Source organism: Ochotona curzoniae, unplaced genomic scaffold (genome assembly GCF_017591425.1).
Source record: "Ochotona curzoniae isolate NIBS_2020 unplaced genomic scaffold, NIBS_Ocur_1.0 contig_2321, whole genome shotgun sequence".
In the NCBI taxonomy this organism is placed as follows: Eukaryota; Metazoa; Chordata; class Mammalia; order Lagomorpha; family Ochotonidae; genus Ochotona; species Ochotona curzoniae.
Window position 1 is genome coordinate 7909802 of NW_024465421.1, and position 24751 is coordinate 7934552.

Genomic DNA, 24751 nt, shown 5'->3' on the forward strand with positions numbered 1-24751 from the left:
TGGCAAGCACACACAAGAATCAGGTCTTGGATCACCTCAGATGGAGTTTCTTTGAGGATGCCCCCAACTGAATCACTGGACTCAGAACTACAACCATGGGGAGAATTGTATGTTCCATGGTCTGACTATGGAGTGCATGTATCAGAGCTGGGCCTTCTCAGTGGCTTAGCTGGAACAGTGGACAGCATATCCAGATGCACATGGAGTATATGGCAGTACATTGGAGCCTGCAGAAGATTCCTGGTACCATAACAGGACAGAGGGCAGAACGTATTGAATAACTATAAGTGTTGGCACTGAATATCTGGACAATGTGGTTGATGTCAGCCAGTGAATTCTGGAGGGATTTCATTGTGCTTGGAGTAGCAAGATTGACAGAAATTCAGAACTGTTGAATTATCAAAACTGCTTGAGCACTTGTAGCATGTCACACATCAGGAACCTGGGGATGGCATTGGTGGCCACTTCCCATCCCAGGGTGTAGAGGCAGTACGGAGGTTGAGTGTGGTTTCTCCCCTTGCCTTCCCCTTCCCCCAGAAACAGGAAGGAAAAAGAGAATATGAAAACAATGATCTCACCCACTTTCCTCTAGCCTTTGACCCTCCCCACACTAATCAACCATGTAAAAAGCATAAAAAAATTAACAAAAGAAAAACTAGTATGAATGTTTATCATGTGATCCAGCTAAGCAAGGAATGATAGGACTAAAAGAACAGAGAGAGAGAGAGAGAGAGAGAGAGAGAGAGAGAGAGAGAATCCACAAACCAGAGAGGTTAAGTCTACATATCTCACACTGGTTTTGTCATTTCCTCTGCTCTGTATTACACAGCAGACAATATACTGAACATACACAGAGACGGCAGCTCAATGTGCCCACACTAATCATGTCCCTGTACCATAGGTTGATTTCATGTTTATTTCCAACTATTATTAGCAAAGCACACTGAGGTCTCTGGTGTTCTTAGTTACAGCCTTCATGAAGAGCAAAGCTGAAGTCCATGGGAAAATCAAGCTCCATGTACAGTCCCATCTCTTGACACAACGTTTAGAATAATGGGTTTCTCAGGTTTAAGGATCATATCCATGGCCAATTTCATGGGGATCTGCAATAGTGAAGTAAGCATGATGAGAAGTAGAAGACTATTGATCCCATTAGGTTAAAGAAAATTGCCAGTAAAACCTTATTGACCCATGAGGTACACTAACCTGGGTTTCCTTACAAGGCTTGAAGGAGAAGTTCTGCATTAACCTGACGAGAGCAAATTTTAAATTCATGAGAGCAAACCTCATGCCAATGCAATTTCGGGGACCAAGTCCAAAGGGAAGGTAGGTGTAAGGATTGATTTTGTCTTTGTTCTTCTTACTGAACCTGGTTCCACAACAGAAATGAAAACAAATTAGTGATACAATAAGCCACAAGAATCACCTATTCGGGTTGTTGCTTATCCCTCTCAAGCATTTGTGGGTTAGCCATTCAGATCTTGCTCTTACTGAGCTTTAAGAGTTGTAAGTTACTCCTCACCTTAGAGGAGCTTTCTGTCTTGTTGATGAGATGAGGTAGATGCTGTTTAAAGACATTTCACATGTGTACTTTAAAGTTACATTTACAGTGGTTGATGTGTCCATATTCTGGAATGCATGTGAGAAGTAAGAATGATGGAAGGGAGAGCAGGTTCCTGCTTCAACTGATAGTTGTTTTGGTCGTATGTTCACAGAGAAAGGAGAAGATTCCTTCTAATATCTAAATAAACTTTTCCATATTCTCTCTTCTATAATCTCCTTCTTACCTGTTCTCCTCCTCCTTCTTTTTCAACTTTTCTTAACTTCCCGCCTTTTCTACCACCCTTTTCTTCTCTTTCCTCTCTAAATTCTCCCTCAAATACTTTTTGAGATCCTCCCCACCACCACTCTCCTTTTCTCTCGCCATAATAGTTTAAGTAAGATAATTTCTTATGGCATCTGATGCTACTCAACTTTAATACCATCAGTGACTTTCTTTCTTATCTCTTTGATAAATTCCTTGAGTGTTAAACATCATTTATCCAAATAATTCCTGGATAGTTCGTGGTTTTTAGAAAAGAATGTACTGTGAAAATGACCATGGAATGTAGTTCTTTGATTTTAAAAGAGTGCTGAAATTTTGTTGGCTATTCTTAAGTTTCTATAGGTTATTTTGCTCACGGTACTTTATCAGAGGAAGGCAATGTGTGAGAGAGCTGATATCGTTTATGGGTGTTGGGACAAGTGTTAGGCCTGTGTAGATGTGGTAAAAAATGCTCTGTAGACTTGATTTTCTTTTTCTTTTAAATTGCGTATTTTCTACAATTCTGTAGGCTCTGTGACTTCCCTTACCTCCTCCGCAAATTCCCTTTCACCTACTCCCCTGCCTTGATTTCCCCTATGTTCTTACAGTAGTATAGTCCTTCAGAAGCAGTCATAACCCCAACAGTGAAACTGGACATCCTTCTCTAGATCTGGTTCTTAGTGGGAAAGCTTCCAGAATTTCCCCATTTAATATGATGCTGGCATTAGGTGTTTTGTATATTGTTTTGATTGTATTATGGAATGTTCCTTCTAAGCCTATCTTGTTGAAGGTTTTTTAGCATGAAGTGGTATTGGATTTTATCAAATGCTTGTTCTGCATCTATTGAGATGATCATATGTTTTCTATTTTTCAGTTTATTTGTATGGTGAATCACATTTATTCATTTGCAAATGTTAAGCCATCCTTGTTGGCTAGTATTTTCTTGATGGTCACTGCCTCCATGTTCATCATGGGTGTTGGTCTGTAGTTATTTTTTTCTGTGTGTCTCTATCTGGCTTTGGTATTAAGGTGATATTGGCTTCCTAGAAAGAGTTTGGAAGGATTGTTTCCCTTTTTGTTGTTTGGGATAGCTTGTGGAGGATTGAGTAAGTTTTTAAAAAAACATTTGTGGAATTCTTCAGTGAAGCCAATTGGTCCAGGGCTTTTCTTGGTTGGGAGGGATTCAATTACTATATGTTTATCAGTGGAGAATAACAACCTGAATCCCCACCAATACACAATCCACACACCCAAATCCATAATATAAAATTGCTTAGCATTTTCAGAACCTGTTATATGACTTAAACCTTCTCAATGTCATGTGATTTTTTTGAATTGTACATCACGATAGTAGCATTTCTCTAGTTACCATTTTCAATAGTTTTGAAAGCAACAATTACTTTTTTCATTAAAAAATATCCTAAAATACAAATACACAGATGCAAAAGATTCTACAAGTTTGTTACATACACTAAGAGATACTATAATATGCTTGAACCAGCCTGGGTCAGATGGATTTCCTTTCCCAGGGTTTCTATACCTTTCAGGGCGGAATTCATAAGGGTCTGTCCAGTACTTTGGATCTCGGTGAAGAACATAGCTTGGCATCATCACAAGTGTCCCTTTGGGAATGAATACCCCATTGATTTCAGTATCTTTCTTACAGACTCTCTCAACTCGGGTAGCAATTGGGTATATTCTAAGAGCTTCATTCACCACCATTTCCAGATACTCCATCTGCATCAGAGTATCATATGTGACAGGTGCCTGGAAAAATAAACAGATTTTAATAAATTGATATATGGAATTAATTTTAAACTCAGTCAGTGCAATACTATGGAAGCATTAGGTGTTCCAGAAGATAATTCACATTTGGGAAAGATATTGACATTTAAGAGGTATTTAGTAAGAATAGCATCGTTTGCCCTTCTGAATGAATAATACATTCCAATATGGGAAGTAGTTATGAACTGGGAAATTTGAGGAAGATTCCTCCACAGGCTCTGAAATCCTCAACATGACCTTATAATACATATATGAATGAGATGAACAGAGTACAATAGGCTCTCATAAAATATGCAAAGTCATTGCATCTTTCAAGGAGAAGTCCAGGAACTGGGACATGGAAAGGAAAAAACTCAAAATCATGCCAATATCTTTTTTCAAAAAATGCTGATTAGAAACTGCTTTGAATATATATACAAAATCTGAAGAGATAAGGGGCCAAGGTTGTCATGTAGCAGGTAAAGCCACCACTTGCAATGCCAGCATTCATCATTTATGGTGTCTGGGCACTCGACTTCCAACCCATCTCACAGATAATGATCTGGGAATAGTGGCATAGCACAGTCTGAGAGTTTGTGTCTCTGTCACTCACATAGGAGAGCAGAAGCAGCTACCGGCTCCTGGCTTCATCCTGATCTCACACTGGTCCCTTGTGGACTTAATGGGAGTGAACAACTGATGGAAAATCTCTTTGTCTCTCCCCTCCTCTCTAGATCTGCCTTTCCAAATAAATAAACCTTCTAAAAATTTTTTTTTTTTTGCAAAGATGAGGAACTGTCCTCTTTCTATCCTATTATGGCCCCAAAGTTTAAAATACGTTAATGTGGTAAGATTTAATTCTAATGAGAGTTCAATAGAGACAGGAACCTATTCATTCCAGTTCTACTTACCATTTCAAGAATAGTCTCTCAGGCCTGAATTGCAAACTCTGACGAAGATGAACCTGGTGTTTACTTTGCCACCAAACAGCCATACCACCCTAGGCTCCAGGCTTATTCTTGTAACAGGGTCCCAGGACCAACACTACTTTACAAATATCTTAAGGTTCTGTGAGCAGCACCAGCATCCTTGTCGCTCTATGTATTTTTCCTTTAGATGATTTCTAAATTGCCAGTGAATGTTTCCAGGTTCACACATTCTGCATCCATCCACCTACACAACACTGAGGAGGCACTGGTCCCAAAATGCCCCTACTTCAAACATCACCCACTCACCTTATTGGGCAAGACAGCATCAACTTCCTGCTGCAGTTTCTGCTGGACATCAGGATGAGTGGCCAAGAAATACATAATGAAGGAGAGAGTACTACTAGTTGTCTCAAAGCCACCATGGATAAAGATAATGGCCTGGGCTACAAGCTCTGGATCAGTCAGAGCTAAAAAGAGAGGAAACACTTTTTAGGTAAAGCATATCAGTGTGAATGAACTCACAGTAAATATACAAAGCCCACATAGAGTTAAGTATTGTGCTGTGGGCTAAGCTGAAGCACATTCGAATGCTGGATTCAAGTCCAGCTGCTCCACTTCTAATTCAGTGCTCTGCTGTGTCTGGGAAAGCAAAAATGATGGCCCCAGTACTTGGACACCTGCACACAGACAGGATTCTCGAATGGAGTTCCAGGTTCCTAGCATGAGATACTGAAAGATGGGATACAGTGTGAGAATCAGCAATGCCTGCAAGTCATGGCCTGAACACCCTCTTCCCTAGTACGTGCCCCTCTTTTTCCTCTCCTCATGCTCTCCATCTAGCCCTTATGGTAATAAGCTAGCACACCACTTAATGTGGCTTCTAAGAATCTAGGCATTAACATCAACTGTTCTGTCTAGTCAGGACTGAATTATGACATTTAGATACTCCAGAACAGTGAAATACATAAATACCTACTCTATACAATTCATAACCTAAAATAATGTGTTAACATCAAAATGTAAATGGGTCTGGTTTACCATGGACTACTGTTACAGTGTGATGATGGATACTTCAACCACCAAATGCTTTCTCTATGTTAGCAGAAACTTCCAGAAGCATCCAAGGCCGTTGTGAGAATGTAGAGTGGATTAATGAATGAACATGCATACTCACTCACCTGCTTTATCCTATTTCTCTCAAATAATAATGAAATTTTAAATAAAAATGTAAATAAAACTAAACTATTTAAAATAAAAAGAGGAAATCTATTAAGAAATGTTTACACAGATGTAATGGAACCAATTGAGCCAATTGTGAAGTACTTCAGAATTTTGTGACATGGCTAACAAAACCGGTGGTAGGCTGAAGGTAATTGTGAAGAGAATGTGAACTGGGGGAACTTTCTGAGAGACGCAAAAGGAAAATATGGAGAGATGGAGGGAGAAACAGAAAATGAAAGCCTGTTGAAATCATTGGGTAAGGTATGTATGGAAGTATTTTATTTCTTATTCTCTGCAAATAAACTTGTTTTCCTCATTTTGATCAAAGAAATGATCTGGAGAGCAAAGCCATTTCAGTAGGAATGATCACTTCCAGTTTCCAAATACAATGGACTTAGGAAGTCATTTCTCATCCAGCATAGTGACCATGGCTTCACTTGAAAGCCATTGTTGCACGGTCCAAGTAGTACGTAGAGATTTACACTTGATCTTAGCCAAAAGGCCGAGAAGTAATAGTAGTACATAGAGATTTAAAGAGAAACTGCAAATATACAAACAATTAAAAGTTCCCCCCAAGAGTCCATGTGTTTCCCCTCTCCCCCGCCAAGTAGTCCTAATTAATACCAGCTCTGGACAGAATGACTGATTCCACATCTAGATGAACATTTCCAGGCAGAGGCGCTGATTCTGGAGATGTGGAGGTGACTGGGTATCAGCCTCTATTTTACTGGCAGCTGTAACCCAACACTCACTCACTGTCTTCCTGGCAAGGAATACTGTACTTCTCATGGTCATGTCACAGGCTGGGAGAATTCACTCTGGCTACCACTGATCATATCTGAACACGTGTCCCTTGGCAGTCTGGTAGAATTGCTCATCTGCCTAGAAAACTACATTGCATATTTTGGAACAAAATGCTTCCCATCCATTCTTGGTTACCTTTGTAGGAATCGACTTCTTTGGAATTCTGGGAGTTAATCATTAGTTGTAGTAAATCCACCCGGTGCTGAAAGGGAAATGTCAAAGATGAGACAACCACAAGTCCGAGGTGCATCGGGAGCTTGGCAGTGCACCTGCTCTCTGAGAAGACCCCTCTCAAGTCCAGAGGTCTGACTGGTGTCGCCTGACTCGCCACTTTCAATATTATGTCTGAAAGTACTAATTGTCATGCCTATCATTACATTGTAAATGTTCTCACTGACTCATTTTCATGCCACCTGCCCCAAACCCAACATTCTTCCTCTCTTCCAAAAATTAAAAAAAAAGAAACCCTGTAATTCTGAAACCTAGAGTTCTATATCCACCATTAATAAGAAAATCCCAGAAAAATACACAAATCATATGGTTACAGCCCCAAACCCTGACAGAGACAGAACATCCTCATGTAACATTTACCTTTTTCTTGTCTTTGAGGCGATCTTCTTTAATTTTTTCTACAGATGTTTTCAAATAATTTACAGCATCATTTTTAAACACAGTAATATTCAATGCTTCATAAACTGGAATGAGGAATGGAAAAAGTACTATAGGAAAAAGAAATAAAGAAACCATAATGGAATGCAGCATTTACATGGTACCATTACCATTGCTCAGTCAATCAGAAGAGTAAAAGTCCTCAGGGTGTTGGGCCAGGAAGCATTCCCTCAGCATTTTTCTTTAGACTTCCAGGCCGATGGCCGAGCTATGGTACATCCACACACAGAGGTCCTTACTTAACAGAGCAACCAATGGCCTTTTCTTCATCCTTGAAATGACAAAAGGAGTGTATGAAACTCCCTGACCTCTTTGCTTTTTATTTATTGGACTGTATACTCTTTGGATAAACAAAAACACCCCTTTGTTGCTTGTAATAACTGCCTCTTCAATAAAAGCAGTCATGATGGAAATAATAGCACAGAAATATAATTGAGTTGGTATGGTGACTCAACAGGCTAATCATCTGTCTTCTAATCCTGGGACCCTACGTGAGCACTGGTTGATTCCTAGCTGCTTCACTTCCAATCCAGCTTCCTGCTGATGGCCTGAGAAAGCAATAGAGGATGACTGAAGTCCTTGGGCACCTGCACCTGTGTGAGAGACCCAGAAAATGTTCCTGACCCCTGGCTTTGCACCAGCTCAGCTCTGGCTGTTATGGTGGCTTGGGGAGAGAAGCAGCAGATGGAAGAACTTTCTCTTTCCTCATTTGTCTATAAATCTGCCTTTCAAATATGAATAAGTAAATCTTCAAAAACTACAATCAATAATAGCAAGGGAAAAAAGGAAGATCTCATGTATGTGGAAATCATTCAATACTCCTAAACAGTCAAATTCAAAGAAAAAATCAAAAGGATAATTACAAATTCCTGGAAAGGTTAATAAAGTTGAATCCACTTTATGCCAAAACTTATGGCACATCTACTGTCAGATACAGCAAAAACATCAATTAGAGGGAAATTCATTGCTACAAGTGTCTACATTTTTAAAGAGATCTCAGATAACTATCTAACTTGACATGGCAGCACGCTGAAAAATTTAGAGCAAATTGAACTGAAAGGAAGTACAAAGAAGAAAGGGAAAGACTCAAGTGGAAATTAGTGGTATAGAGAAATGACAGAAAAATCAATAAAATGCTGGAGGTTTTTTTCTAAAAGTAAACAAAATGGCAAACTTTCAGTTAGATAGGTGAAGGAGTAATGGCTGTTGACATATTACTGGCATCAGAAATGAATGATAAATAATTAGTTTAGACAGAAAAAGAGTATAGAATTATAAGGAAATCTAACAATTCAGTTATTAGTAAAGTGTGTATAAATTAAATAAATAATATTGAGATCTCCCATAAGAACATGAATTACAGAATTGAAACAGTTAAGTTAGAGACAACATGTATAGGGTATACACAGACATGAAAAACTATCTATAATGAAGACCTCAGTGCCAAATGAATTCAATGGTGAATTCCATTAAGTATTTAGAGGAATAGCACTTCTTGCCAAACACAAAGTGCAGACGAACTTACTCTAATAAGATTAGATACAGGGCCTGTGACGTGGCAAAGGCAGCTAATAGTTCCCCAATAGATTACATTCTTATATGAAAAACCCATAGTATGGGGCTGGCAAACTAATTTCTGCCTGCAGCACTGGCATCTCATGTGGGAACCGGATCATGTCCTAGATGCTCTACTTCTCATCCAGCTCCCTGCTTATGCCCTGGGAAAGCCTTGGTGAATGAATCAAGCCTTTGGCTTCTGTACCCATGTGGGACATTCAGAAGCGGTTTCTGATTCAAGGTACCAGACTTCAAGTTGCCTTAGTTCCAGGTGTTAGAGCCACTTGGGGAGTGACTCAGCAGGTAGAAAATTTGTCTTGTGATTCCCAGTTTCAAAACATATCAGAAAGCTATAAACCACAGAAAGTGGGGTGGTCCCTGAAGGCACATATAGACAGAGACCAACACAACAGAAATAGAACCCAAAAATTAAATCCTTATTTTCATATCCTACTGAATATTTTGAACGTTTTATGACCATTTAAGGGAGGAGGTATCAAATTCAACAAATAACGCTGGTACAATTGGACAGTCAGATGAACGTTTTTCTTTCAATCTCTCACCCCACCCCAGTTCCCTCATCCTCTTTGCAGCTCTGCCTTTCAAATCAGTAAAAATAAATCTTTTTGAAAACCATACAATGGATCAAATTACAATATAGCAGATCTGAAGCTACGTAACTCTAACAGGAAAGCCAAGATTTGATCATGGATTATTAGACTTGCTACCCAAATCATAAGCAATAAAAGGAAAATACACAAAACGTATACCATCAAAAATTAAGTCTTTGTGCTTAAAAGAAACTATCAAGAGGGATAAAAGATATCCAAGGAACAGGAAAACAATTTTTTACAAACCATTTGTTCTGCATAGATACTTGTAACTACAATGTATAAAGAATACTTGTAATTCAACAACACAGAAAATGTAATTCAAATAGTATGGACTTTAATAGACAGTTATTTAAAGGTGGCATGAAAATACATATAATGGAATGATCACTTTGAGGATGAACATTAAAACCAGTACAGGTTATAATTTCAATCCATAAGAAAGGCTAAGATCAAAAAGATGGAAAAACCAAGCACTGACAAGGAAGTGAAAAAATTGGAACTTTATATAGTTCAGGTGAGAAAGTAATTGTATGTTTATTGTGTGAAAAAATTTGAAAGTTAATGAATTCTAAACATAGAATCATTACCATTCATTTTACTACTGATCATACGCTCAAGAATTGAAATGGATATTCAAACACAAATTTGTGCATAAATTTTTCACAGAATGAACAGTTTTCAAAAGCCAAAGAGATATGAATTCAAATGCCCAATTAGAATGCATTGGTAAATAACATATTGAAAGCTGTATAATGGAATATTATTTGCTCCTAATTGGAAAAGATGTATGACACACACATCAACATAGAAGAACCTTGAGAGCTTAAAAATAATTTAGAGAAACCTATCACAATGGACAGGTTTTATGTGATTCCATTTATAGAAAGTGTAAAGAATAGTCAATCTATGGAGAAAGATTAATGGCATTAGGGGTTAGGAGTGGTGATAGAAGGAATAGGATTAGTAAACAGAAAATTGTTCTAAAACTGGCCATGGTGATGGCTTAATTGCACATTTTAGTGGGTGCATTATGTTTTATAAATTGGCTCTCAAAAGACTTTTTTTTAAAGAAAAAGAAATAGTATAATACTTACTTATTGAAAATAATACAGGATCAAATACATTAAGTTTTAAAAGCGTCTTGACATTTCTCACGAAGGGATCCTGTGGGTTTCTAAGGGAATCGATGTCCACTCCAAATGATGTGGCAGTGATCACATCCAAGCTGTAGGACCCAAAGATTCTGAGAAGAGAGACACGAGGGCAATTAAAACCAGCCCCTACTTGCCATTCCTCAACTACACACGCAGCCGGAAGTGCTGGGAATGCACACGTCAGGCACAACAGGCAGACAGCCACACACTTCCAGGACCACTGCCTGGGGCAAGGCAGTGTGGGTCAGTGGGTTACGTTTGGCAAGCCCATATCACCAGAGTGCTGGTTCAAGTCCAGCCTGCCCCACTTCTGATATAGCTTCACGCTAATGCATCCCGGGAGGCAGAAGATGATAGTTTCACAGCTTGGTCTCTTCAAGCACATGGAACCTGTTGTTGGACTTCTAGACTCTTAGGTTCATCGTGGATTACTCTAGTGAACCCCACAACTACATTCCTACTTACTCTTTCAAGTCCACGGGCTTGCCTTTCTCTGCTTCCTGACTCAGATTTTTCACCAACACATCTCCATACTGGGCAATGATGGGTATCATCTAAGTACAAACACACAATACCAACCAGTGAGATACAAAGATTCAAATCACATAAGAATAAAGTTTTCCATTGCATGAAGATGTCCCATAATGCCTCTCTCTATAGACCACCTAACCCATGGTTCAATGTAGAGACTGAAGTTAGAGGAACTTGATTTATCAAAACAGAGGTAAGTAAGCAATATTTTAGATGAATGTAATATTTCTTCTAGGTCACAAAGTCAAAAGATCATTTTGAGACACCGCAAACGCACTGCAATATGTACCAAGATTTTACTTTCTACCTGTTCTTAATCCATTTAAATTTCTAATTAAAAATCCACTTTTGGGGCCCGGTGCGGTGGCCTAGTGGCTAAAGTCCTCGCCTTGAATGCGCTGGGATCCCATATGGGCGCTGGTTCTAATCCCGGCAGCCCCACTTCCCATCCAGCTCCCTGCTTGTGGTCTGGGAAGGCAGTCAAGAACGGCCAAGGTCTTGGGACCCTGCACCCATGTGGGAGACCTGGAGGAGCTCCTGGCTCCTGGCTTTGGATTAGCGGAGGAGCACCGGTCATTGTGGTCACTTGGGGAGTGACTCAACAGACAGAAGATCTTCCTCTCTGTCTCTCTCCTCCTCTATCTATATCCGACTTTGCAACAGAAATAAAATAATTTTTTTAAATCCACTTTTTAAAATACCTCCTTGAGTTTACCACTAGTGAATGTCGGGGACAGCAGCGCTCGAAGCCTCTTCCATTCCTCATCCTCAGAATTGAAGAGGGCTTTTCTCATAAGTCCCAGTGGTCCCAACACCTAGAATCCAAATAAAAGACATTTTGTTCTATGTAAGTTTCCAAGTTCATGATGATTGTAAAGACCTGTAACACACACATCAATCATTTCCAAAACTAGTGGTGGCATGTATTCTAGTTGACATACCTAAGTTTATGTACTCAATAAATACTCCCCCAAAGGCCTCGCCTCACACGGGAGTGGAAATGCTGTGGTTTGAGGCCATTATCTTCATTTTCCTATAGCAGTCAATGCTCCTATGAGAGGAAAGCAGTTTTTCCAGGAGAAGAGACAGAAAAGGAAACCTAGAACATCGTTTAGGATGGTGAAGAACAGAAAGTGGTCGGTGAATGGATGGATAATGAAGATAATGTAGGAGATACACATAGTGCAATGCAGCCCCAAATCACAATAGACAGTTATAAATTAAAATTCCTGTTATTCTCAGCACAATATTGATGGAACAGGAATTCATGTGTTAAACCAAATAAATGTTACACAGAAAACCAAATACTAAAACATCTGTCTCGCGTGGAAATTTAAAAAAAATATCTCGGGCCCAGCACGGTGGCGCAAGTGGTTAAAGGTCCTCGCCTTGCACGCCCGGGAGCCCATATGGGCGCCGGTTCTAATCCCGGCAGCCCCGCTTCCCTTCCAGCTCCCTGCCTGTGGCCTGGGAAAGCAGCAGAGGACGGCCCAAAGCTTTGGGACCCTGCACCCATGTGGGGGACCCGGAAGAGGCTCCTGGCTTCGGATCGGCATAGCATCGGCCGTTGCGCTCACTTGGGGAGTGAATCATCGGATGGAAGATCTTCCTCTCTGTCTCTCATCTCTGTATATCCGCCTTTCCAATAAAAAAATAATAAAAATAAATCTTTTAAAAAAAAGTATCATCCAGAAAAATAAGAGGAAATACTCCTGAACCTTCCCTGAAAAAATGTGTGACTAAGTGTTTAATAATAGAAGATTAACAAATAAACACTTAAATTTGCAGGGACAAAAATGAATGCCTACCCTCCGGTTTGTGAAGGTAGAGTAACATTCTTTCACCAGCACTGCTTTCATCATGTCTGGATCAGTGATGGCCAACATTGGCTGCCGACCCTCAAACAACCTGCGGTAGAGAACAGAACTGATTAAACCCAACAAGCCAGATGCACCGGCCAGAGCCGAGCTCATGAATTCAAACTTTGATCCTGACGTTACATTTCTCATTTTCCTTTTGTATAACACACAGCAAGCAACATCCCTCCTGATTCACATTAGAGTAGAATATACAGGAAGATTTCAACACACACACAAATTACTGTAGCTTTCACAAAATGAAGACAGTTCAAGTAGGACAGAGACATCTGAAGTCTAAATATCTTGTCATGAAGACCACGTATGTAGAAATAACGAAAAGGGGATAATACGGTGATGCTGCAAAGAAGCCACACCTATAAGACTGGCATCACCTATGGGTACTGGTTCATGCCCCAACTTTCCACATTAGAATCAGCTCATTGATAACCGCCTAAAAGTTGGCCCAAGTGTTAGGACCCCTGACACCCACATGGGAGCCTGGATGAACCTCCTGGCTTCTAAGCTTTCTTCATCTTGCTCCAGCTATTGTGGCTACCTGGGGAGTGAACAAGCAGACGCTCTCTCTCATTTTCATTCTCTCTCTCTCTCTCTTTCATTCTGTCTGCTATATGACTTTGAAAATATAAAGACCAAACATTTTTTTTAAAAAGGACTATTAGAACATTTGTTAAGGAAAGGTTTAAAGAACTTAAAAAACAAAGGACTTTGGAATCTCATTCATTAAAAGATCAGCTGATTTGGGTGTCAAGTTGGAAATTCATACATAGTTTGTTCATAATATGGATTTCCCACAAACTTTTTGAAATCTGCTTGAATTCCTGGTTTTAAAAGATGCAGGCAAAATCAAAATAATAATAATAAAAAAGATATAGGAGGTGAGCATTTGCCTAGTGGGACTGTGGCAGTCAGTCACCGTGTCCTTTACTACACTGTCTGAGTTCAGTTCAAGGATCTAGCCCCCGGACTGTGGGTTCCTGCCAGAGAAGATCTTGGGATGCAGCAGCTGAGATCACACAGGTTCCTGTCGCCCCATGGATGATCTGCATTATGGTCTCTGTACTTCTCAGTCCTTTTTTTTTTTTAAAGAATTCTATTAATTAATTAACAATTAAATGCATATTTTACACAGACAAGGAGACATAGAGACAGAGAAGTTCACTCCTTAAATGGCCACAATGTCCAAAACTGAGCTGATGTGAAGCTGGGACCAGGAGCTTCTTTTGGATATCCCATGTGGATGCGGGGGCCCAAGGACTTGAGGCATCCTTCACTGCTTTCCCAGGTCATGCGCAGAGAGCTGAATCAGAAGTGGAGCAGCTGGGACACTAACGGGTGCCCATATGGGATGCCACACCATCACACAAGCCCAAACCTAGTCCTTCCAATAGCACATATTAAATATAAATTTTATGTGACAAAGTTTAAATTGTAATTGAAAGAAAAGACATGGTGTGACGCAGGTACAAGAATACATTAATAGAAAGGCCTGGAATCATGTATTTTACTCAATTAATGCAAGCAAACAGGGAACAGCCAGACCCTAAGCAGGATGTAAAGTTGGGGTCCCAGGGTCATCAACGGCTGGACAAGGTGATGATCTACAACATTCACACCAAACTCAGACACTGACTCTTGGGGTGTATAAAATCTTTGGTAGGACAAACCTCCAGTTTTACTCTTCATACCAAGAGGATCTAAGCTGAGGTTGTCCCCTACACAGTGTGTGCCTTACAAAAAAACATGGAAGTTTCCAAAATACTCACCCCCACATATTTCCATACTTTTTATAACATTCCATGTCAAAATTCCACATACCCTAGGAAGGGAAATGAAATACAATTATTATACTAAATATAGTAAAGCTGACCCCAAATTGAGGCCAAATGTCCCAAATGCAAATACAACAGGCTTAATATTTTTATGCAGCACTTACACAGACACTTTTATTTAGAGACATCTCAGAGGAAAAAATGAGAAGACTTTTGAAGTAGAGAAGTGAACGGCACAATCGAGCCATTGAGGTCCCTGAGTATTGTGGAAATCCAGGGGCTTACCCTTGTCCATAAATGCTACATAACCCTTGTCACTGTGAAATGTTTTCCTGAAACTCTGCGGAGTCCAAAATATTGTAACCCTTCAAGTTAATTCCTCCATGGACACACGAGGAAACGGAGACTTAGGGAAAGCAGTGAGAATCCCAGAGATGCATCTACTCATTTTTCTATCTCTGGAGTTCTTCTCTAGGCTTCTGGAAGATTCAGGAAATTGAGGACACCAAGCCAATCTCTTTTGTTCTAGATTTGTGTCACAGGGTAATTCAGGGTCACTTGGGAAATATCGATTAAACTCAAAGCTCTCAGGGTGGCTGAGTGCAATCTTGGCTGTTGAAGGCACTGGCAGAGTTCACAAGCACATCAGAGCTATATGTCTCTCCCCTCCCCCAACCCTAAATAGATAAATAAATAAATACACTGCTGTGAGTTCTCACTTCTGAAGAAAAAAAAATTGTCATGCTGCTAAGTTTCACTTGTGATGCTTTTAATTTGAAAAGAAGTTCAGAACTGATGTAGGAAAGAAATTATTGCCCTTCCAGAAGAAAAATAAATATGGAAATTTCAAGTGACTTTTTAATAAGACAACTCCACTTGTGAAAATTTACATTAGAAAGATTGTAAAACTAGAGGGGAAATCAATGTGGAGGGGGGAATGGCTTGGGGAAGGGCATGGGCAATCCCAGAACCTATGGAATGATATCATAAATATATATATATATATATATGTTAAAACAAAAAAGAAAGAAGGCTAGGGTCTGTGTGAGAGGAAATAGGAGCCGCAAAACTGTGCACACATGTTTAGAAACACACATACACATACGTACAGGAAGCACAAGCTATCACAGTTTCTGCTACAATCAGGAAAGTTGGAATCTTGCACACAGCTTGGTGAGTTGCCAGGGGCCCAATCCCACATTCCTCCAAATACTAAGCATGGTGACATGTTCATGGGAAAGTGTCAAGGAAAACCCAAAGAATTCTTTATAATATGCTCAGAACATAAACATCAATCTCAGCTGAATGTTAATGCTGATGTGGCAGAGAAAGTCCAATCTCTAATGAGGCAAAGCCCATTTGAATTCTAAGCCCAAAATAACCTCCCCCCGCTGAATGGGACTTACACACCAGTCAGAAAGTGGGGAAACTCAGAACTTCTCCCCTGAGGAGAACTCACCAGCTCTGTGCAAACACATGAAGCAAAGGAGACAGTTCCAACAACACTCACCTTGCGGTAGCCCATGAGAGTGCCCAGGAAAGGCAGAGGCTTTGGCCCAGGAATTCCTAACTTCTTAAAAGTTCCATGTGTATAGGTGCCATACCTAAAACATCAAGAAGGACTCAGGTCACAGGGGTGATAGTTTATATAGAGGGGACACAGGACAGCCAAACCAGGGAGGTAACACGTGGCCAGTGACTAACAACAGGACTCATTCTCTCCTTCCTCATCACCACCACAAGCCCCCCGCCCCAAGAAGTCACAAAGTCTCAGTAAAGACCCTAAAGTCTTCAAAGTCCCAATCCTAGACTGAGTCCCTGAAAAACTGCCCCGGGATGGCAGCGGTTCTGAGAGGTTCAGGCTGGAACTTCCCTGAGACATTTCATTCACTCCCACATACAATGAGCATTCTCATCCTGGTTCCAAACCGGGGGAGATGATTTTTCTTTTATTCCTAGGGAAAAAAATGTTGAACTGAATCCACTCAATCAGAGGGCCACTGAGAATCTATGGTGTCATTATTCTTGGAGTTAGCTGAGCATTTTAAAGTTTTACTTCCCGTTTAAATCAACATCCTATATAGGACGTGACTCATCACAAGTCTGACTTTACACCCTGGACTACCACAGGGTTACTTTTTATTTTTGATGTTCATTTTAGAGTGTGCAACCCAAGATTTCATCCAAGAGTGAAAACTGATCAAACCAGGCAATCAGCATCCTCATTTCTGTATTTCTACAGAATCACAAATGTGTTCAGGTTCCCATGTGCCACAGAGAAACATGAATATCAGTGAACAAATCACAAGCCTTTAGACAATCTGGGGATTTGAGCTATTGGGAAATGTGAGCACACATATGAAGAACAGTGGATTCATTTCCATGCATTTTCTCATGAAACACACCCTTCCAACTGTTGATACTGGCAAACACAACACCAGGCATGTTCACTGTTCTCAAGATGGTTAGTGATAAAGCACCAAGGTTCTTGCCACAGTCTATCAGCCATCTCTATCAAACCAGCCAGAGGCCCGTGCTCCCCTAGAATAGTCCTGCTTGCAACCCAGCTTCCCCGGGTCGTATACAGACTCCAAATACAAGGTCCTGGATCCTTGCTAATCCTCACTACAGTGACACTGAAATGGCAGACTGGAGGAAGAAGAGAAGCAGAAGGAAGTGGTTGCTGGCAAGCACTTTAAAAGTGAAACTGTGGGCCTGGCGCGGTAGCCTAGTTTTTAAAGTCCTAGCCTTGCGCATACCAGGAATCTGTACAGGCATGGATTCGTGTCCTGGCTGCTCCATTTCCTATCCAGCTCTCTGCTTGTGGCCTGGGAAAGCAGCAGAGAATGTTCCAAAGTCTTGGGACCCTGAACCCGTGTGGGAGATCAGAAGAAGCTCGTGGCTTCAGATTAGCTCAGCTCTGGCCGTTGTGGCCACTTGGGGAATGAACCAGTAGACAGAAGATCTTTCTCTGTGTCTCTCCTTCTCTCTGGAAATCTGACTTTCCAATAAAAAATGAATTTTAAAAAGGGTGAAACTGTAAGATCCACTGGATGACCCCATAGTGGGAAATTCAGCAAGTATGGCTAAGGAGTATATTCTGTAAATGTTTCACCATGCATCGAAACTGCTGCCAGCAGCAAGAGAGTAAACCTTCCAACATTCTCTTGTTGACAATAATAGGGATATTCATTACGCAATAGCTAATAAATAACCATAAGCTTTTCCATATGGAATGGGTTATGATCTAATTTTCTCTTCTTTACATATTAGCCTTGAAGGCAGGAAATGTTAGTAATACTCTAGCAACCCAGTAGATCTTATGGTATTTGATCAAATATAACTGAAAAAAAAATTGTAGGAATACACACATAGTTGATCACCACAGGCATCTCAGCCCACTACGCTAGGGTATTGGGTCCTTCCCCCAAGACATGTAGCGAAACTCTGACATCAGCTGCCACCGAAGTATAATTGAGGTGGAGATCAAATACGATATGAAGGGAATTGTCCCATCCACAATCCAGTTGACCTCTCTCCTCACCTGTTCTGTCAGGCCAGGAATCTCAACATAAAAAGCAATTTCTCTCCTGGGCTTCCTTGATTCACACTCCTGTACTGGCACTTAGTTGTCGGGGGAGGGAAACGTGAAAACAGAATATTGAGAGCTCCTGCTTTTTGAAGCTATTTATGAATCAGATTTCAGTGAAAAGAAATCAGTCTCTAAACTAATTATAACATCCCCCCAAAAAAGAACCGTGAGAAAGAAAGGACTGAAAACCACATGATTGCTGCAAGGTCATAAAAAAAAATCACTTCACCAATGTCAAGGCTGAGGAAACAATTCATTAGAGAAATGACAGGAGGGAGTCCCAGTGGAGGCGTGCAGGGAGTCAGAAGAACTGGAGACTGAGCCTCCACTGACTCCTGAGGCTCTGGACTGCTCTGCCAATGATGCTTGGGCAGCAGAAGTGGGGGTGGATGGGCTGGACCACCCCTATTCATAGGGCACGATCTCTCACACTCTCCCAAGGTAGATTCAGAATTCATAGTGAAGCTACTGCAAATCGGTGCAAGACAAACTCTCCTGCCCCCAGAACTTTTCAAGTTTGAACCTTGGGTGAGAATCCCACTGCACTTGGTAGCCACATGTTTACATTCTGTCTCTGCTGAATTCTCACCGGCCAGCCTGGGCCAGACTGAGAACCAGAGAACCCTTCTTAGAAACAGATGTCACTACAACAAGGAAAGCTTAGAATTGGACAGGAAATGGACAGCGTGGATTCACTCATACCTCACTAGGTAGGACACAAAGATTAGTTACGCCTCCCTGGGGTATTGGGGATTTCTCTGCACACCCCTCCTAAAAAAAAATGTTCTGTACCTAAACTGATGACACATGTCTTGCTAGAGTTATAAGCTAGATCAGACCATCCGAAAAACAACCAAGTTCAGCAAAATCATGATTCAACACTATAAACAGCTAAATACCAAAATGAAAATAGACACGAGACAGCTGAATAATAATCTATAGCCATTTTGAGGTGTATGGAACCCAGTTGAATATAAACCAAAATTGAAATGCCTATGAAAAAGTCACAGGATGTAGTTAAGAACCTGCATTTTCCTATTAACATATTGGTTAATCAATACCATGTCAATTAATGCCATAATGTTGTAAATTGTTATTGATGTTATGTTGGGGCTTTTAATTGATTGGGATGATACTTTGCTGACTTTACCTTCAGATCAGAGATGGTCTCACCAAGAAATCGTCGAACTCACTAGGATAATAAGATGCTGGACTTTATGCTTGGTAAATACTTCCAATGAAAGAATCTCAACTGAATTTGAACTGTGGGGCCCGGCGCAGTGGCGCAGTGGCGCAGTGGTTAAGGTCCTTGCCTTGCACGCCCAGGATCCCATATGGGCGCTGGTTCTATCCCGGCAGCCCTGCTTCCCTTTCAGCTCCCTGCCTGTGGCCTGGGAAGGCAGTCGAGGACAGCCCAAAGCTTTGGGACCCTGCACCCATGTGGGAGACCTGGAAGAGGCTCCTGGCTTCGGATTGGCATAGTATCTGCCGTTGTGCTCACTTAGGGAGTGAATCATCGGATGGAAGATCTTCTTCTCTGTCTCTCCTCTCTGTATATCCACCTTTCCAATAAAAAAATAATAATAAAAATAAATCTTAAAAAAAAAAAAAGAATTTGAACTGTGTGGTAATGCAACAAGGTGGAGAAATCCACCATGGGGAGAGGGTTCGGGGAGGAGGGGGGGGAATCCCAGTGCCTATAACACTGTGTCATATAATGCAATGCAATTAATAATAATAATAAAAAAGAAGCAGATGTCACTAAACCTGCTAAGACTGGAAACTGGATGGGGGTGAGATACATCAGTTGTCTCACAGAGATCAGCAATTATCCCTCTATTGGTTAACACTAAGTTCTTGGGCAAATTCAACTCTATCAGAACAGATGAATGAAAGACTGGCCTCATTACCATTCCAGATTCAAAACTTCAGGAGAGATCAGATGGAACAGCTACTCACAGATACAGGAGCACCAGGCTGGTAACCACGAGAACCCAGGTTTCTATGGAAAAGTCTGGCATCAGGTCCATTGCCACTCACTGCAGTTCTGTCTTCTGAGCGCTGCCTGCAGCTGTGTGAGCTGCTCTTTGCTGGGCTGTGCATGCACAGCCGCCCTGCTCTGTCAGCCGTGATCCAGGCAAGGTGACTGGAATATTTATGCACTGAAGAAGGAGGTGTGGTTGGTCTTGCAGCCAGTAGAAGGACATTGGTTTACTGCCTGCAATCTGGGGCTCTCTCCAAGTTGGCATCTGGCAAGGAATCACAGATACCTGATGGTAATCGTGCTCTGTAGTCAATCAGTTGTAACAACCATAAAACTTTGCTTTATTGACTCATTTGCAACAGGAAGTCAAGTGAAAATATGATTGCAAATGTCCTCTAGTCTACCTTTCCTTCCATGACTGACCTCAGTTCAAATGTTCCAAAATTGAAACAACCAAAATCTAAGATTTTAAAAGGCGGGTTCCTCTGACCAGAACAACCCTGTGCCCGTAGAAGGCTTCTCCTCCTTCAACCCCCAGAATACACAGAACCACTCCTGGATAGCATTTTCTTTCCCCAAACTCCACCAATACACAGAAGCACTCTCTCCTCCAGGTCTTGTCAGTCAATCCTAAATACACTTGAATCACTGTCCCCCCTGCCCTCTAGCATCTCTGTTGGCTCCCACCTGTGCTTTTTTTTTTTTTTTTTTTACCATATCACAAGCATCTCAAGGGCATGGCCTGGGTCTTAGTCTCTCTTATGTCCCTGGTGTCTAGCACAGTGGCTCTCAACAGATTGGTTGAGTCAGGTAATTCTGCTGGACCCTGTGTTCCCTTTCTTCAAGACCCTGTAGGGAACACTACATCTTCCTAGATTATTGCCACTGCAGGAGGAGCAGTTAAAGCCTCAGTCCCCATCACTGCACATTGAGACGGATCCATCAGGATTCTGCTGCCATAAGAATGCCTAAAAATGGACCAGTGGAGCTGTGGCTGCCCTGAATATTTACTTAGGCTGTGCCCTGTGCACTAATAGAGCTTATCCAGCGGGTACAAAATTAGATCCCGTTCAATAATACTCCACTCCAAACATAAAATAGCATTTCCAGAAATGATGGATGTGACAGAAAAACAAAAAATAACAGCCCAAATATCCAGGTGGGCTCCAAACAACTTGGTCGCTAAGTTGTGTCAGATGTCATTTCAGGCCGAATACACAATAGTCATATTTCTAAAAACATGATTTAGAACTTCTTTGGGACACAGGGGACAGGAAGACATGCCATCCTTCTTCATAATAAGCAATGGGTTTAATGATGGATGGTGAAAAAGCCCTGCATCTGGTGAAGAAATCTGTCTACAGAGGTTGAGGAGGGAAGAGAATGTACTTTCTACTGATCTGCACTGCACATGAGCCCTACTGTAACGTTTGGAAAAGGATGAGCAGGACTTTATCATCACTGCTCACATTCTGCCACCTCCAGCCATGTCTCTCTCCCAATACATTAACTCTAAACATTTCCACAGGCCTTTAGGGCTCACCAAGTATTGGACACCTTTTAAAATTCATCTTTATGGGAATTCTGGGACATAAGTAGTACTGAGGTTGCATTAATTTCCAGTTCACAAATATGGAAACAGAAGAGATGGAAGAGAAATTGTCCAAGCAGTTAAAACTTGAAACCGGAGCATGGAGCCATACGCTGTGACCTAAAATAAATAGTGTTCTGTCTGCTTGGATTCAGAGTTGTCAGACTTACATAAGGTCCTGTTTTGTCCAACATCTCCCAGAACACTCTCAATGTGATTACAAAATGCTCCAGAACTGTTTATGGCCACTAAAATGACCACACAGCTTTAACTCACTCTCAATTTACTGAAGTTGTGTGGTAAGCAGATAGGTCAATGTTGCAAACAACTCAGATGTTGTGCAATGAGAACTATTAGGCTTCTAGTAAGGTGAGGAGCAAGAAATGATGAAGCCAACAATTAAAAGAAAAATAGAAATGTAGGACAGATTTCATGAGACCACATAGAAAATATTTATGAAACAGGAAATTCAGCTTCACGAGACGTGTTGAGGAGGAGGGCAAAGCTGTGATCTCTCTGCTACCATTGCTACAGTGGTTTTCTAACTTGTTTGACCTGACCCCGGTCTGGCCTTATTAGGCCATACACTACTCCACCACCAGCAAGAGCCTCACAAGGCATGCACCATGCAGTGTCCCTCCTTTGCTTCAGTTCCTGCAACAGCTCTCATCACCCGCAACACACAATCTGAATCCCTCTAGCCATGCAACCCACACTTCATCTGTTCAATTACTTATTAGTCTTGTTTCAGTACATTTCACCATATGTACACAATGTTTGAAGCTAATATGATCCATTTTGCCTCTTTCCAAGGTCTCCAGAGGTGATATGTCCATGTCTTCTTGCATGTGTGTGGACTCTTCTCCACTCTGCAGAAAGCCCAGTAAATTTTCAATCTGGTGGATTCCTATCCACCTCTCAGGAGTTTAATATCCTCTCCTTAGGAAACCCTTTCCACTATCTCAATAAACAGGTGGGGAGAGGGTCCCACTTCTGCACACTGACAGTTCCTACACAGAAACACAGTGATTGTCAATCTATGTACCTGAGGGATTAAATTAACATGCTGTAGGCCAGAGTGGTGGCATAGCAAGCTAATCCTCCTACTGTGGTTCTGGCATCCCATATGGGTTCCAGTTTGAGTCCCAACTGTTCCTGTTCCATTGTAGCTCCCAGCTTATGGCCAGGGAAATCTGTGAGGTTAGCCTAAGACCTTGTCATCCTGGGAGACCTGGAAGAAGCTCTTTGATCCCAGCTTCAGACTGTTCCAACTCTGGCTATCGTATCCATTTGGGGAGGGTACCACAGTGGATGGTAGATCTCTCTGTCTCTCCTTCTCACTCTCTGTATAACTCTTTCAAAGGAAATAAAGATTTAAAAAAAAAGAAAGAACATGCATGGGCCAGGTTAATCATATGCTTATAAAAGCACAATCTCATATGAGTGCTGGTTCAAATCCCAGCTACCCAACTTCTGATCTAGCTGCCTGCTGATGCACCTGAGAAAGCAACAAAAGATGTCCCAGTCTGTAAATCCCTCACCCATGTGTGAGACCCATATGAGGTTCCTGACCTTGTCCTGACTCAGCTCAGCTGTTGCAGCCACTTGGAGAGGGAACTAGCACATGGAACATCTCTCTACTTTCACTCTATATCACCCTTCATGTAAAAAATCAAATATACATGCCTGGAATCACACAACTATGAGAAAAAAAAGAGGTTAAAGAGGGCCAGGCCACCTAGGACACAATAAAGTGTTTAAACTGAGTCTATGTTAATTACAGGTACTAAGGAGGCAGTCAGTGTATTCTATTCTGTAGAATCCTAACAGGGAGAGCTCCTCAGCATGTGATTAATGCAGCTCTGTACCATTTCTTTATACTTCTTCAGCCTCAAACTGCGTGCTCTGGAAATGGGATCATCAGTATTACATCTTTCCCTCCCAGAGCATTGCAGATCAGGTCAGACTCTGATCTGTGACTTACAGAGGGCCTGGGACCTTGATCAACCAGTCTGACTCAGGCTGGCTTTGATTACAGAGAATGAGAACAGAGGATCTGCCAATTGCCTGATCTGAATCTGTCTCACTGAAGTTGTTCATTTGCTATGTGGAACAAAGTTCCACTATTGGCTGAGTAAGGACAAGAGTTATAAAGTAACCTCAAATTGCACAATGAACTTTCTCATATGAAGAAGAGGAGACATGAGTTCATGTTTTAATTTAAAAACCAACTGAAAGATTGGAAGCTTGCTGAGACTGGATTGTAGCCCGTGTTCCTGATCACTTGATGTCGACAGTTTTGTTTTTCACCTGCTTATGAGGCACCCAAGACATCATACATGTTTAGGAACTTGATCTCCTGCATTCAAGTCAGGGCTGGTGCTGTCCGCCCAGCAGTGTGAGCACAGGCTCTCAGGCTGGGGCCACAACATACTGTCCATTGCCCTATGATGGTTCACCCACAACCTGCTCTGCTATTCCTCATGAAAATAACACAAATTGGAAAGGAGGAAGCCAATCTATCCTTGTTTGCAGATAACATGATTCTGTATATGGCAGAACCAAAAGACTCTAATGAAAATCTGTTGGGACTCATAAGAGAGTTTGGTCAAGTTGTAGGATATGAAATAAATCAATAGCATTTGATTTCACAAAATATCCCTTGGATGAAAAAGAACTTAAAAGATCAGTGCCATTCACAACAGCTTCCAAAATTTAATAACTTATAATATGCTTAACCAAGGACATGAGCGATCTCTATGATGAGCATCACCAAGCGTTGATGAAACAAATGGAAAACACCAAAGAATGAAAAAGAAAAAAAATCCTATGGGGCCTGGCGCAAGAGCGTAGTGGTTAAAGTCCTCAACTGGGACGCACCAGGATCC

At 41.2% G+C, this 24751-nt stretch overlaps 1 protein-coding gene across 3 annotated transcripts; it reads right to left on the bottom strand.

Annotated features, from left to right (window-relative positions):
• Positions 1–910: 910 nt before the first annotated feature.
• LOC121151970 (cytochrome P450 3A6-like) lies at positions 911–20413 on the bottom strand. Of its 3 annotated transcripts, XM_040973840.1 has the most exons (14): positions 20248–20413; positions 16207–16300; positions 14691–14743; positions 12856–12955; positions 11749–11862; positions 10982–11070; positions 10457–10605; positions 7114–7241; positions 6658–6724; positions 4804–4964; positions 3345–3571; positions 2376–2378; positions 1207–1369; positions 911–1103 (listed from the first exon to the last, which is right to left on the bottom strand). In XM_040973840.1, exons 1-14 carry the CDS (start codon positions 20316–20318, stop codon positions 1008–1010), a joined length of 1515 nt encoding a protein of 504 aa, XP_040829774.1. In that variant the 5' UTR covers positions 20319–20413; the 3' UTR covers positions 911–1007. The 3 variants fall into 3 exon arrangements, with proteins under 3 accessions (XP_040829774.1, XP_040829773.1, XP_040829772.1); XM_040973839.1 differs by lacking the exon at positions 2376–2378; XM_040973838.1 differs by lacking the exon at positions 2376–2378 and having other exon boundaries at positions 16201–16300.
• Between the last annotated feature and the right edge of the window lie 4338 nt (positions 20414–24751).

What these genes read in the sequence shown, in the direction of transcription:
- LOC121151970 (XM_040973838.1), bottom strand. Translation starts at nt 20,318, where the DNA reads ATGGACCTGATGCCAGACTTTTCCATAGAAACCTGGGTTCTCGTGGTT. An exon ending in AGCCTGGTGCTCCTGTATCT is followed by an intron (nt 16,301 to 20,247) that starts GTGAGTAGCTGT and finishes TTGATGTTTTAG; the next exon opens with GTATGGCACCTATACACATG. An exon ending in GCCTCAAAGACAAGAAAAAG is followed by an intron (nt 6,725 to 7,113) that starts GTAAATGTTACA and finishes TTTCCCTTTCAG; the next exon opens with CACCGGGTGGATTTACTACA.